The sequence below is a fragment of the Eubalaena glacialis genome, chromosome 14 (genome assembly GCF_028564815.1).
Source record: "Eubalaena glacialis isolate mEubGla1 chromosome 14, mEubGla1.1.hap2.+ XY, whole genome shotgun sequence".
Lineage (NCBI taxonomy): Eukaryota > Metazoa > Chordata > Mammalia > Artiodactyla > Balaenidae > Eubalaena > Eubalaena glacialis.
The window spans coordinates 26,286,053-26,302,123 of NC_083729.1; the positions used below are offsets into that span (position 1 = coordinate 26,286,053).

At 33.9% G+C, this 16,071-nt stretch overlaps 1 protein-coding gene across 1 annotated transcript in view; it reads left to right on the forward strand.

The window, feature by feature from the left end:
* BIRC6 (baculoviral IAP repeat containing 6) overlaps positions 1-16,071 on the forward strand; it is a 242,855-nt gene that overhangs the window by 34,246 nt on the left and 192,538 nt on the right. The window contains 6 exon segments of the mRNA XM_061168520.1: positions 1,151-1,344; positions 4,421-4,532; positions 6,568-6,650; positions 10,496-10,718; positions 10,800-10,960; positions 15,124-15,182. Coding sequence (XP_061024503.1) covers positions 1,151-1,344; positions 4,421-4,532; positions 6,568-6,650; positions 10,496-10,718; positions 10,800-10,960; positions 15,124-15,182 — 832 coding nt within the window.

Genomic DNA, 16,071 nt, shown 5'->3' on the forward strand with positions numbered 1-16,071 from the left:
AGCAGATTAGGTCTAGAAACAAAGTAAGAGCTTCTCTCTCTCTGTCTCTTAGGTAATTGAAGTCATGTTTCTGGCCACAAGTTTTTCCAGTAATATAGATGAGTAGTAATTTAGTAGGCTGCCTAGAGTGTATTAGACAGAATGGAAACCATTCATAGGCAAGCAGGAACAGGATATAAAGATGAAATTACTTTATAGACTTATTTCTCTTGGAGATTAATACTTAGCATTTTTTGCAGTCTAACTTCTTGAGTAATTATTTTAATATTAAATAATTGTAGTTAACATTTATTGAAGGCTTACTCTGTTAGACACTGTACCAATCCTCACTTGAATTCTTGTGAAAACATTATGTGAATAGGTATTTATTTTTTCCCATTTCACAGAAGCAGGAAATTGAAGTTAATTTGACAAGGGTCTCATGGTTGATGGAGAAGCTGGGCTTAGAATCCAAGTCTGTGTGACAATAAGGTCTATGCTTTAGATACTTTGCTGGATTATGGTGACAACAAAAAATACAACATCTGAAGTAAATCTTCATATAACCCAGTAGTGATGAATTGTACAACTATATATTTATGAGTGGAGATATTTAAGTGCCTAGTTTATGCTTAACATTGTGTATGTGCTGGAGGAATGTGAAAAATGACAGATGATTTTATTTATTTAAAATTTTAATTTTTATTTATTTATTTTTACATCTTTATTGGAGTATAATTGCTTTACAATGTTGTGTTAGTTTCTGCTGTACAACAAAGTGAATCAGCTGTATGTATACACATATCCCCATATCCCCTCCCTCTTGAGCTTCCCTCCCACCCTCCCTATCCTACCCTTCTAGGTCGTCAAAAAATGTTGAGCTGATCTCCTTGTGCTATGCAGCAGCTTCTCACTACAGATGATTTTAGTTATCCTTAATTGTGGATGAGATATGTAAGAAGATGTGCTACCATTTGGTTCTAAACTTTCTTTTTCAGGATGGTTAGTTTCATTTTTTATGTAATTGCAGGTTCTTACTTTAAATGATAAATTAATGGAGTAAACTCACTTGAGATTATAAATAGTTCTTTATCTTATAATGTATAAGTCATGGTTTTGGTGAAAACTATTGAGTGTGTTTTCCTTTGCTTACACTCCTGTTCTCTTTCAGTGGGCCACAGTTACATTTCATCTTCCTCATCATGTGTTGAAGTCCATTGCCAGTGCCATTGTGAATGAACTGAAGAAAATAAATCAAAATATTGCTGCCTTACCTGTGGCGTCCTCAGTGATGGACAGATTGTCTTACCTCTTACCTAGTGCACGTCCAGAACTTGGGGTGGGGCCAGGTCGTTCTGTGGACAGGTATGACCTTGCTTATAAAAAGATGTGACAGTGAGATTGAATTGATCAGTTTTTTGATTAACAAAGAATAACTGTAAAATTTGATTGTGATTTTAAAAATTTCAAAATATTTTTGAAAACCACTCAGATTTTTATTTCTCTTAAAATACTGAAGTGAAGTAAACTACTCCTTGACTTGTTGTTAAACAGTTTCTTTTGGTGCCTGGAAAGTATTTAAAGGGATTATGAAACTATATTTTTAAAATTCCATCTTTGTACTTGCTTAGTAAATATTTGAGTCAACTTAAAAATATTATAATTATTAAATATATGTGAATTATTTTGCCTTGATGAAATTTTGTGACCTTTGGCGTAAATTTTGGTAAATTAAAGGACTGCCAGAATCTGAATATAAGAGCCATATATTATTTCCTACTTAAAAAATGAACAGAGTTAAAAAAGCAATTAGGGCAATTTTGTGGGTTTTTTTGTTTGTTTGTTTTTGTTTTTCTAGGGCAATTTTGAATTAAGATTTTTATGCTGCCTGCCATGAATTTAAACAGAGTATTATAAAAAAACATATCTCAGTCATTATTTTCTTCACTAGAGATTTATTGGAGTTCTGCTTTGTATAAAACTAACTAAAAAGTCAGTAATGCATTCATTGAAAAACTTAAATGATTTGTTATTTGAAATAAAATTTATCAGTACTGAAGTTTAGAAGTGCTTTACTGAGATATTAAATTTAGCAGTTTTGATAAGTTCACATTTCCCTTTCCATGTAGCATTTTACATTTTCACTTTTTCATTGAATGTGAATTGTAACTGCCTATGCTGTTTTCTGAAGTACAGTTGTAAAGAGTACATGCTGATGTAGCAAAAATATTACTGAATGAGTTAACCTTTAACTTCTGTTATCTTAAGTATTGCTCGCCCCCCTCCCGCCCCGCCTGCTGCACTGTGCGGCTTGTGGGATCCCAGTTCTCTGACCAGGGATTGAATCCGGGCCCCCGGCAGCAAAAGCACGGAGTCTCAACCACTGGGCAGCCAGGGAATTCCCGTATAGCTCTTATATTAGTTTGCAATATTTATTAGTTTATCCTTTTGTAAACTGAAACTGCTTAATCAATTGCCCTTTTTTTGTTAAGTGATTTTATTATTATGTAAATAACTTCTCTTGGTTGTTAACATTTGGGAAGAATTTTTGTATTCCATAGTAATATTGCTGTGTCTAACTTTTGGGAAAAATGTGGAGACTTTCATTTTTAATCTTAATAACTGTCAGATGATATGTGCTGTGGCTATCATTAAAATGTTCTTTGGAATATGTCCGGAGAGAGGGAGAAAAAGGAAGAGTATGTATTTAGAATAAATGTTTCTTATCTGAGAGCCATGCCTATCTTGAGATTATAATTTCAGAGCTATTTTCTTTGCAATCAGTAGGAGAGTATCTAAAGAACTCAGTGCAAGCTGTCGTAAATGGTTTATTTTAGAAAATGCATTCATTAGATGGGATTTTCAGTGTTTCTGGAGGTGTTAAAATGTCTCAAAGTATTAATTTTGATATAGCCTGTGGTGTTTATTTCATTAAATATGAATCTAGGAACCTTATGAAAACCTTGATGAACTCTGTTGGAGGTTTGAGTAAGGGTCTACTGGATGCTATTGCTGTTTTGTTTGGTAATATAACTAAATGGACAGGTTTTCTGTTTTGAGACTGACACAGATCTTTCAAGACATCTATAGCCTGTAGGTGATAAAACTTTTCTAACTCAACAATTTTTTTTTTTTATTTCATTTATTTATTTTTGGCTGTGTTGGATCTTTGTTGCTGCGTGAGGGCTTTCTCTAGTTGCAGTGAGCGGGAACTACTCTTCGTTGCACGGGCTTCTCATTGTGGTGGCTTCTCTTTTTGCAGTGCACAGGCTCTAGGTGCGTGGGCTTCAGTAGTTGTAGCACGCGGGCTCAGTAGTTGTGGCACACAGGCCCTAGAGTGTGCGGGCTTCAGTAGTTGTGGTGCGTGGGCTCAGTAGTTGCTGTGCACAGGCTCTAGGGTGCATGGGCTTCAGTAGTTGGGGTGCACAGGCTCAGTAGTTGTGGCTTGCAGGCTCTAGAGTGCAGGCTCAGTAGTTGTGGCGCATGGGCTTAGTTTCTCCACGACATGTGGGGTCTTCCCGGACCAGGGATTGAATCTGTGTCCCCTGCATTGGCAGGTAGATTCTTAACCACTGCACCACCAGCGAAGTGCCTGTTTTTCTTTTTTTTCAAATCAGAACACAACTATGAGTTAAACCTAAAGCTCTCTAGCAATATTATAGGAAACCATGCACTAATTTAAGGGAAGAATTTAAAGAAAAGTATTTTTCTGGTCTCTTTGTGATGACCTTTACCACTTTCTCTCTCTTTTTAAAAATCAGTTGCCCGTCTGTGTTAGGAAGAGGAAGTTCTGCTTATCAGTCCTTTCTTATTTGAAGCTGTTTGGACTTTTTCTAATTTTGGTAGTCTCCTTTAAAAAGATACTCTAGTATTGTTAAAGGTTTACTCTTAGTGAGCTAATGTATTTTAATGAAAACATATGTGAAGATTTCTTTTTTTTTGATAATTCCCTGGAGAGTACAAGTTTCCTGGAAAAGGATTTCTCTGGAGAAAGAACATATAAATTGCTTTCTACTTAAAAAAAAAAAATTAAACTAGAATATACTTTCTCAATATGGTTGAGATAAAACTACCATTCCTTTGGTTGTGGTTTTATCCATTTTTGCAAAACTTGTCACACGATGAAAGTGTAGGGTTCTCTGCCTCTGCATTTGCAGATTTTCTGCTCTCTGATTGCTAATTATGCAACATTGGTTAATTTAATCTCCCCGGGAATTGTTTATCAGTTGTAGCTATCTTATCACGTTTCTTTTTTCCCTCCTCTGTTCAAGGGAAGTTCCTAAAACTGATCATTTTTAATTTAAAATACAAAGTTGAATTGGTAATTAGCCATTCCCAGTTTGTGTTGATAATCCAGTAAACTTTTTTCTTCAGTGGTAGATAGTAGTGTCACTGTAATTTGATGCCTAACTTCGGTTACATAAAGTTTGTTTACTTTTAGATCATTGATGTATAGTGAAGCTAACAGACGGGAGACATTTACCTCATGGCCTCATGTAGGCTATAGATGGGCACAGCCAGATCCCATGGCTCAAGCTGGATTTTATCATCAGGTAAATAAGGCTGTCAAAAATTTCTTTTCAATATGACTTTGTAGCCTTTAGTAAAATTGTCAACATTTTAATACTTTTTCAGTCATTATACTATTTTATGCACCCAGGCTCTGTGCTTGTGTGTATGTATGTAATGTGAGTTTTGTTCTTATACCTTTGATCTTAATACTGACTGGCTGTTTCCTATGTCACATACTGTGTATGAAAGGGGAAAACATTAAAAAAAAGTAACCAATAACTGAGTTAATGCTTAATAACTATTTTCTTTCAGATTATATATATGATAACTATGATATATAATATGTTTATGTATACAATTAATCAACAAACAGGCAGTATTCTCCAGATTTGTGTCTTGAGAAGTGTTCTCTCTGGGTGTGTGTTTATTTTCAGTTTTGACTTATGCATTCATAACAGAGTAGTATGTGTTAGGGTAATGCAATAAAAGCAATAATACATTGCAGTTACTCTTGAAATTTTAATTTTATTGGGATTAAAAATTACCCATATATTAGATAACTATGGAAGCAGCATTGCGGGTAGTACAGTGTGACTTGAATACATATGTATTGAAGAATTGATTAAGAAATTATGTAGAAAGAGAACGAATTAGGGAAAATAGTCATGGTTTTATGTAGGAAAAGAGGAGGGTGTACAGGTAAGGGTGAGTGTGACAAAAAGACATGGGAATGGGACATTATAGAAAGCTTCGTGGAGCTAAAGTAGAGGAAGTTAAGAAAAATGAGTTTAGATGGGCATAATAAACCAGTTAAAGGAAACTTCAGCTGAATAATGTAGACTGGCTTACCACTGCTTTGCCATTGCCAAAGAAGCTGAGAAATCTAATAATTACATGTCAATTTACATAAAGCATGCATATTTAATTTTAGAACTAAATTAAACTTTGAATACATTGAAGTTACTGTCATAAAGAATCTTAAGAGTGATAATTCCTTTGTTATCCTGAAGTGTTCTTGAAGTATCTTAAACTAAGATTAAATCAGAAAACCATATATATTTGAAGATTTTATTCAGAGTTTGTCAAATTTCCAGTTAAAGGTAGATTTATTTGGAGACTGGCTAATATTAAAATCACTGAATATGTTTTCCTAAGTTAAGGATTGAATAAGGACTATTTTTCCTAATAATTTATCTTCTTCCTTCTTATTTGGTGTCATTTCCTAAAACAGTCTGTTAGGTGATACCTTGATATTTTTTCTGTTGAGCTCATGTTCATTGTATTCCTTTTTTTTTTTTTTTTTTCCTTTTGGCCGCGCCATGCGGCTTGTGGGATCTTAGTTCCCTGACCAGGGATTGAACCCATGCCCCCTGCATTGGAAGCACGGAGTCTTAACCACTGGACCGCCAGGGAAGTCCCTGTATTCCATTTTTGCAAAGATCAAATCATAGGTTTTCTAGAATCTTCTACCTGTATTAGGTGCTGATTATTCTGTCTTCTCAAAAATATAATATATTTACACCTGTAGACATAGTAAGTGCTAAGTAGAGTAAGTGTTCAAAAATATTAATATTAGTTTTTAGAGGTATATTTCAGTTCAGATTTAGATTTTATATATATATAAATGTCATTTTGTCATATGTGTCTTACTTAAAGAATGTTACCTTAATTACGTTCACTAGTTTGCTTTTCCTTTTTTCTTGCCCTTTCTTATGTAGTAGTATAGAATTCAGTTTTTAATAATAAACCTGTTAGACTATTTCCTTTCATATACTTAACTATATTTAAAATACTTTAGTAATACAATTAGAAGATGCTAGATCGGAGATTGAGGATGTGTGTGTCTCCATATTTGATTTAGTGGTCATTTGCTGATGAACCATAATTTTTCAAATAAGGCAGCAAATTTATAAACATTTGGGGATTAAAAGTGTATTGTTGAGGCCTAATAGTATAGGCTAATTTTCTTTTCCTCAATATGGAATTTTACCTAAAATTATGAACTTATTTAGAAGAGTTTTTATTAAGCAATTTTAATATTGATAAACCTTTTCTGTCTTCTTTATAAATTTGCAGCCTGCCTCATCTGGAGATGATAGAGCCATGTGTTTTACTTGTAGTGTATGTCTCGTCTGTTGGGAACCTACTGATGAACCTTGGTGAGTCTTGATATTTCTGAATGTAATAAGCTAAGTTCTATAAATGTGCTTCTAAATTTTATTTTTCTGATATCTGTATATTAATATTCTTGCCTTTTGTCATCTTTAGTTTTGCCTCTGTCCTAAGAGAATGAGGTAATGCTGTCTATGCCCTGTCACATCACTTGGCATACAGGATCTCTAATGTGTGACTTTCCAAGATGTGTACATGGGAGAAGTGCCAAAGAATGGAACTAGACTCTGACTGAAAACTAGAAGGCTATGATAAAATAAGTTTAAAAAGCATGATTAAATTCAGCAGTTTAGCCTTGTTCTTTTGAGGGCAGGTCATCAATAGGGAATCCACGGAGGAGGGCCTTTATGATTTACATTTCTAATTTTGAAGTAATTCTAGGGGGTCTGTGGTGGTTTTGAATTCTAGTGCATGAAAGTTTAGAACTTGGTTAAACAATAGAGATCATGTATTGGAACCTCATTTTTAGAAATAACTACTCTGAGGCCCTATTAATAGAAATAGTGGAACTTCCCTGGTGGCGCAGTGGTTAAGAATCCACCTGCCAATGCAGGGGACGTGGGTTCGAGCCCTGGTCCGGGAAGATCTCACATGCCATGGAGCAACGAAGCCTGTGCTCCACAACTACTGAGCCTGTGCTCTAGAGCCCGTGAGCCACAACTACTGAGCCCACATGCCACAACTACTGAAGCCTGCGTGCCTAGAGCCCGTGCTCTGCAACAACAGAAGCCACCACAGTGAGAAGCCTGCGCACTGCAACGAAGAGTAGCCCCTGCTCGCCGCAACTAGAGAAAGCCCGCACGCAGCAACGAAGACCCAATGCAGCCAAAAATAAATAAATAAATAAATAAATAAAATAGTAATAATAGCAAATATTTGTATAATATGGTTTACTAGGTACCATCCTATGCATTTTATATATTTTTAACTCATTTAATTCTCACATTAGCTTTATGAGGTAGGTATTATTATCATCTCCATTTTATAGGAGGGAATTGAGAATATTCTCCAGTTTAATCCTTATAGTCACTCTATGAGATAAGAATTATTATACCATTTTAAAATAAAAAAAATAAAATTTGGTGAAGAGCATTTGGCTAGTAAGTCATGGAGCCAGGATTTGGTTTTAAGATATACCACTTATTTTGTACTATAATTAGTTCGAGATCTCTGAATGTTAATCAGCTGATGTGAACTTGCTAAAGCCTATTAGAGTGTGCATGTGGATTCCAGGTTGCAGTGGGAAATACTGAAAATATGAAAAATTGAAATTGCATCTGCTGACTGAGAGTTGAGTATGAGCAATTTCCAATTTAGGTTAAGTTTCTGTTTGGAATTTAGTCTTTTCCCCTAGAAACCATCTTTATATATATAGCAACCATTTTAACATGTATATTTTAGTTTCTTAGGCTGATCCTCAAAAAGTTATTTAACCCACACCTGAAAAATAATACCATTACATTATAGAATGTATCTTTATTCATAAATATTTTTCTGTGGGAAAGTTGATTCAGATTTCCAACTTGGGCTGTTTAAAACCCGTCTTTTCTTGATATGGTCAGGAAATCAAGGGTTCTACCTTTTCTTTGCCCTGGGATTCAGGATTCCTCAAACTCTTAAACAGTTGGTAGAGTCTCTGAGGGCCTAGGGCCAGTGCTCCAAATGGATAGAGGGAATGGGATTGATGGGGGCTGGGGAACTGAGCCTGTGTACCTTCTGAAACTGAAAGGAGGAAAAGAATGAAGGTTTTTCATTTTTAGGGGAAGATGGGACTCATATTTTGATGGTGGGAGTTGATAGAGCCACTTTGGAGGGAGATAGAACTTTAAAAAAATAAAATAAAATGGACCCCTTATTATCTAGCAGTTCCACTTCTAATTTAAACTAGAGAATTAATTGCTCTTGTATGCAAGGAAGCACAAAATGGTCATGGTAGTGAAAAACTGGAAAATCTTACATGCCTCTCAGGAGGGGACTAGCTAAATAAAATATATTCATGTAATTGACTATGATCCAGCAGTTAAAGGAATGAACAGTTAGCTCTCTATTAATCACCAGTACCTTTTAGATATGTTATTGTATCAAGAAAGCTGTTGTAGAATGATTCATATAATAATATTGTTTATTTAAAATGAAAAAAACCCATATTTTCTGAATGTATATGTATGTGTATAAATTTATAAATATATTTTAGAAGTATATTAAATTCGTAATAGTGGTTACCTGGAGGTGGGATAGGAGATTACTGGGGGTGGATATTATAACCGAAGTGGGTCTTTTGCTGTATTTCAGATAGTCATATGTCACTTGCGTAAATAAAATTTTAATTAAAAAGTTAAAACTCAGGTTAAGAGAGAAAGAGGGAAAGAGGAAAAATACCCTAGGGTTTGGCTATGAGGGAGTCCAGTTCAGATATCATGTGCCTGCAGATGCCATGTAAAAGCATTAACGTAAGACACCTTGTGTGCTGTAAATTGTCCAGGATTTATATATGGTTATAGGTAAGTTGTAGGTGCAGTGTAAAAAGAAATATGCATACCCCATGGAATATTTTACAAGTATAGCTTTCCTTTCTTTGACATGGAAGTATAAAAATGGGTTTTAAAAAAACCCTCTTTGTTTTGGTGGCAGCATTCTCACATTTCAAATAATGCCTTGTAATTACAGCTAGTGAAAGTTTAAAAAAAAAAAAAAAAAGAATAACCAAAAAGAAATAAAGTAGTCACAAAGTTGGGCAGATAATTTTTAAGTGTTAAGTTGATCCTGCTTTAAATATTTGAGAAAATTTTTTAAGTCAGTATACCAGTCTTGATCTGAGGTCCTAGTATTTTATTCTTATTACACATATTAGGGTTTTCTAGTAAACTAATTTAACATTTCATTTTGCTCAGTAAGTATTTATGTGAAGGAAATAATGTACAAGCTATAGACATTATCCAAGTTTCTTTGAAGTTATTTGTCTGATGGAGTCTGATAGTGAATGTGAAAGGTGTATCTCTGTGTTTTTAATATATGTCATTTTATCCATACTCTAGAGATCTTTCTGCTTTCAGGTCTTTACTAAAAAAGTTTTTTGCAGTGTGAATAGCATTTATAGAGTTTTATTGTATGCTGTTTACAGCTGTGGCCACTGTTATATAGATAGGTGTGTCTGTATCTACGTATGGATTATTATTTATTTATTTTAAAAACAGCTTTATTGAGATACCTTTGACATGTAAAAATTACATACATTTAAGGTGTACAATCTGATGTTTTAGTATATATACACAATGTGAAAAGATCACCATAATCAAGTTAATTAACATATCCATCACCTCTAATAGTTACCAGTTTGTGTGTGTTTGTGTGTTAAGAATATTTAATTCAAGATACATCCTCTTCACAAATTTCAAATATACAATATGGTAATGTTATCTTTTGTCACCATGCTGTAGAATACATAGAAAATTATAGACTGAAACAAAGTAGTTATTTATTTAAAGCTGTGGGAAACCAGTGTGAAGAAATATAAGGAGATTAAACAGTTTTATCAGTATACTAATATGATATAAATTTTACTGTATCATTTATTTCTGTTTCATCTCAGACTGGCTTTATTTGTAATCAGTTAAAGTGAACAATTGCTGTTAAAGTGAGTAGTTAACATGTTAGAGTGATCTCAGTAAAATGGAACAATTTGCTATTTAAGTCTTTAATTAAAGGATACTATAAGTTCAACTAATTGTTTTTTGTTTTTTTTTTAAAGAAAAAATATCTTGGAGTTCTCTTTTAGTGTACAGACTTAACAGCAGTTGTTCAGTAAACTTTCCCTTCCTTAATTTGTGTAAAGGTCTGAACACGAGAGACATTCCCCAAACTGCCCGTTTGTGAAAGGTGAGCACACACAGAATGTGCCATTGTCAGTCACTCTTGCAACAAGTCCCGCGCAGTTCCCTTGCACGGATGGAACTGACAGAATATCTTGCTTTGGGTCCGGGAGCTGCCCTCACTTTTTAGCTGCTGCAACGAAACGAGGAAAGATCTGTATATGGGATGTTTCCAAACTTATGAAGGTATGTTTTAATTTTGAAGAAACATATTAGTAATTGAGAAAAAATCCGTTGTAAATTTAGGCTTTTCATTTATTTGTTTAGGTGCACTTAAAGTTTGAAATTAATGCATATGATCCAGCAATTGTACAACAGCTTATTCTCTCGGGAGAACCAAGCTCAGCAGTTGAATCTAGGAGACCAACTTTGGCATGGCTGGAAGACTCCTCTAGTTGCTCAGATATACCAAAATTGGAAGGAGATAGGTATGTAAATTTGTTTTGATAATATTTATAGAAGTTAAGTGTTTTCTTTTCCTAAATTGTATATTCTCTTAATTCTAATTAAATAGGCAGGAAGCGTTGTTAGTCTCAAGAGATTAGAGACTCAATGTTTGGTTAGAAATCTGAAAGAATTGTATGATTCTTGAAAGAAATTTTCATTCACAAACAACATAGTCTATAAAATATACTTTATTTTCTATCTCAGTCTATGCCAATTGGGAATAATCACATCATTGAAAAGTAAAGTCTAAATAATGAAATGAAATCCTTGGATTAGATTTGTAATTTTGCCTTCTCCTAAATCTTTTCATAGAGCAGTTGAATCATTTGGTTTATTTCCCCTTTTTTCATTAGCAGCTAAAATATAGAAGTGGTAATGAATAGTGAAATAACCCATGGCTAGGCAAGGTGATGTAATTATTTAAAACAAATGTATCTGTAGTCAGCAATGAGTTGAGGTACAATAATTATTGCTAAGGAAAGATTCTGGTAGAAATGTTGTACTGGATTCTATTCTATTCAGCTTTTCCGGAGATTCATGATTTCTGTGGCTGTATTTGATCTATGTGGGGGAAAGAGAGTCAAATTAAAATCCCATCTTACCTACTTGTCTCCATAGAAGCTCTGCAGTTGTAACTCTTGAACTGGGTAGGATTATAGAGCAACATTTGCGATACTCCCAATGTAGGCAGAATGAAGGGGTCCATAAGCCACTCAGCTTGTCTTAAGCAATAGCAGCTACCACTTTTTAAGGTTCTGATGGTAGCCATGTGAAATGGAGCCTCTGTAACTGATCAGGTGTCCTGGTATACTGAGATCTATCATTTCACTTGCAGGGCTTCTTGTGTTGCTGATGTGTGATTGGTGTTACACCACAGTGATTTATCATTTTATTTCACAGTCTATTTATTTGGTGGCATGCACTTTCATTAAGAAGTAATATAAAACTTTATTAATGGAAATGATTTCATTATTTAAATTAATGGAGAATTCACAACATATAAAATGGGAAGTTTACCTCTGTCTAGTCCCTCTTGCTAATAGTATGTGGAAATTATTAGTAGGTAAATGAATGTGGTCTGAGTTCTGGAACAGACTGAATTAAAGCTTCATGGTGTTCTCAGTTATTTTAAATCCCTGTGAGAGCTTGTTGGGAAAGCAGTTGGCCCATTGTTGTCTTGAGTTTGACCATATTTGCCAGTAAGACTGAAAAGTAAGCATGCGTGATCTCTTTGATTTTCTTAGAAATTAGTGGAAAATTATTCATAGAAGATAATGAAACTGGTATGTCCTGAACACTGACTTTAACTAGAACTTTTGACTCAGTTTTGTAATTTGAGGATTAAAAATTGAATCAAGATGTAGTTTTAAGATCACACACATATACACACCTTGGTAAAATGTACATTTTAGGTAAACACTTGTCCAGTATTTCTTGCGGACAGGTATTATCTGAGCTCGTGTGCTAGGGTTGAGATATAAATCGCTCTGCCTGCTTTTTTAAGAGACTTAAAATCTTTCTAGGGTAGAATGACCCTTTTCTCCCAAGAAAGTGCGAAATGAGTCATATACAAAGATAACTCTGTGTCAGAGTGGTAGGAGGAAGCTGAAGAGGTGGAGCTTGAAGCCCTTTCTCTCCCCTTCCTTTCCTCCAGAGGTAGCAGGATTCCTGTTGAATTGGTAGTGGATATAATGAGCCGGACTACCTCTGCCTCTGTGGCACGAGATATAGTATATATAGTATATTTTGTTTTAAAATATGCTGTGCTTCATTAGCTTGAAGAATAATACATTAATTGAAGAAATTAAAGCTTAACCAAGAAGTTTAAAGTAATTAGCAGTATAGCTTGCTTGGCAATTGTTTTTTGTCTATTTCTACTTAGAAGGCAACATTTGTCTTTGTTCTGAATTTATTTAAGGAAGAATATTTATTTGGGACACATTTAATTTTAATGAATTAACATTTTTGTCTGGATGCCTCATTTGTATGTTATGTCTTTCGAATTTGCAAAAATTTTCTGAGTTTAACTTTGAAGTTGCTTATAGTATTGTATATCTTAGTTATATATCAAAACTAAGGTACACCTGTAGTATTAGCATATATAATCTTAACTAAGCATTTTAAACTTACCATATATATTTTTTTGCATGTTTATTACTTTGGAAAAGGTTTTATATCATGTAAAAGACTTTAGTAAATCTAGTGTCTATTATATAAGTACATTTGACCCTTGAACAACATAGGTTAACTGCGTGAGTCCAATTATGTGTGTATTTTTTTAATAGTAAATACTGCACAATCTGCGGTTGGTTGAATCTGCAGATGCAGAACCACGGATACAGATGGGCAATTAGTATAAGTTATACACAGATTTTCCACTTAGTGGAGGGTTGGTGCACCTAACCCCTGTGTTGTTCAGTGGTCAACTGTAATGCATGTTTATTGTAGAAATATTAGAAAATATATGGAAGTAAATTGAAGAAAAGTAGAGTCCCCATTATCATACCATCTAGTCATGTTAACGTTTAGGTGTGTATAGTTTTTTTTAAACCCATGTGATTTAAAAAAAAATGTATTGATGCATAATTACCCATCAGAAGATTCACCCTTTAAGTGTACAGTTTAGTGGTTTTACTCCTATGATTTTATCACTTAGTAGTATGAGCATTTTTCTGTCAAGAAATAATGTTTTTTTAAACATTATTTTATTTTGAAGAATTTCACAATAAAGCTTTTTTTTTTTTGTGGGCTAATTAAGGCAATTATCTGGCAACCCTTTGTAACATTCTCTGTAACTTCAAGACAGCTGAATTCCTTCTTTAAAATATACTACTACTAGATTTTATCTTTTATCTCAGTGTAGCTGGGTAATATTTGGCTATTTTTCTTAATGCAAAAGCCCTCAAAACCTATTGTTTCTTCTTGGTTTGGACTTCTTCATTCTGGATAATTCCCAATCATTAATTTTTCCTCTTAGGATTTATTTTTCCAAATATCTTTATTATTTTTCTGAAACTAGCCAATTAGTGTTTGAATAGCTTGAGGCTGATTAGCAGCTCATCTTTTTCACATTCTTTTTGTTATTTTTAAATTATAGCGCAAAATTTGTTTATGGTTAATTATTACCAGCTGAAAAACTGAAACACAGAAATTATGTCAAAAATATGTAAGCAAGTATCTTCCCACCCCAATTTCAGACATTACTTTAATGCATTAAGCATTAAGCATTTCTAAGGGACATTACCAGGTTACATTTCATAATAAAATAACATTATAAATGCCTAGGTATTTCAGATGGAAGTGCAATATACTGTTTCCAAAAGGGAGAATTACTTTTCCTTCTTGTGAAATGCATCTTTTAATTTTTATAGTTTAGGTTATCAAAATTTTAGAACTGCTGTAAATGTGCTGATTGTTAGTTCATACACTGCCTAATGTTGTGCTAGAGTGGTCTGTAATTACATCTTTTTTCCTGTTTGCTAACAATGGAGACTGAGGATAACGTTAGATGCAAAGAGAGAGGCTGGCAATTTCTTGGCCACCTGAGTGAAGAGGAAAAAGAGTCTTGTTGTCTTGACTCCTGAGTTATGAGTTTTAGTAGTTTTCCTGCTTATCAAGGCGGTCTTAACAGCCCCTCCCAAACAAGCAAAAAAAACCAAAAGCAAAACACAAATGAAATGCATATCTGTGTGAAAACACTTACATACACCCATATTTATACAGCTATTCTATTTGGTTTTAGGGTAACTTTTCTGAATTCAGTAATACAATAGTTACTAAAATTTTACTACTGGAAGCTTGTGCTTGATTTTATTAGCTGTTTTTCTCTTTTTTCATTTTATTTACCCAGACTATCCCTAGTCGTACCTATTTATTTGTCGAATTCCCATAGATTCTATTGTAAATTTTTAGAGATTACCACAGTCTATTTCAGGCAAACATTTATTTAATGATTTAAGATGATTCATTATTAGCATTGTTAATCAGTTAGGGTCTCAAACTACTTATATATCATTTAAGCTAGTTGTGTGATGCTTGTTTGAGATGCAAAACAATGGTTGTAACATTGTCCTTTTTTCTTTGCTGTCTCATGTTATGTATACTTTTTTTGAAATGGAAATTAATTTTTAATTTATCTTTTAAGTGATGATTTACTGGAGGATTCAGACAGTGAAGAGCACTCCAGATCAGATTCTGTGACAGGTATGTAAAAAATATTAGATAATCTATTTTTTATATCCTTGCATTTATATAGTTTTTAGGTAAAGCTAAATACCACTTAATTCTGTATTTCTTAGTGCAAACTCTAAATTTTCATTAATACACAAAGAAATCTCAAATATTATGTATCAGAGATCTTGAATTAGTAGTGTGTTCATAGAGTTTCATACTTAAAATTTAAATAGTACCTATTTGAGCCAAAGGAATTAAAATGGATCTTATTAAATCTTTGTCACATATTTCAGGGACATTAAACTCTTCCAAATGTGTCCAGCTTATTTGTATAGTGTATTGTATTGTTAAATAAAAGTAACATTTAAATTAATAATTAATAATTATTAATTAATGATTTCTTATTCTCCCAAAAACATAGGTGAACAGAGAATAAATTTTAAAGTATAAAATCATAGACATTAAGGCATCAAGTAAATGCTGCCCTGTTCATTAACTTATGAAATATTAAGGCAAAAGAGTATGCTTCATATTTTAATGTAGTTATATTATAGGCAAGGCATCTCAGAATTCGAATCCTAACCCTGTCACTTTTTTTTTGGCTGCGTTGGGTCTTCGTTGCTGTGCGTGGGCTTTCTCTAGTTGCGGTGCGTGGGCTTCTCATTGAGGTGGCTTCTCTTGTTGTGGAGCATGGGCTCTAGGCGCACAGGCTTCAGTAGTTGTGGCTTGTGGGCTCTAGAGCGCAGGCTCAGTAGTTGTGGCGCACAGGCTTAGTTGCTCTGCGCCATGTGGGATCTTCCTGGACCAGGGCATGAACCTGTGTCCCCTGCCTCGGCAGACGGATTCTTAACCACTGTGCCACCAGGGAAGCCCAACCCTGTCACTTATTAAAGTCTGATTGCCCTTCCTAATATATAAA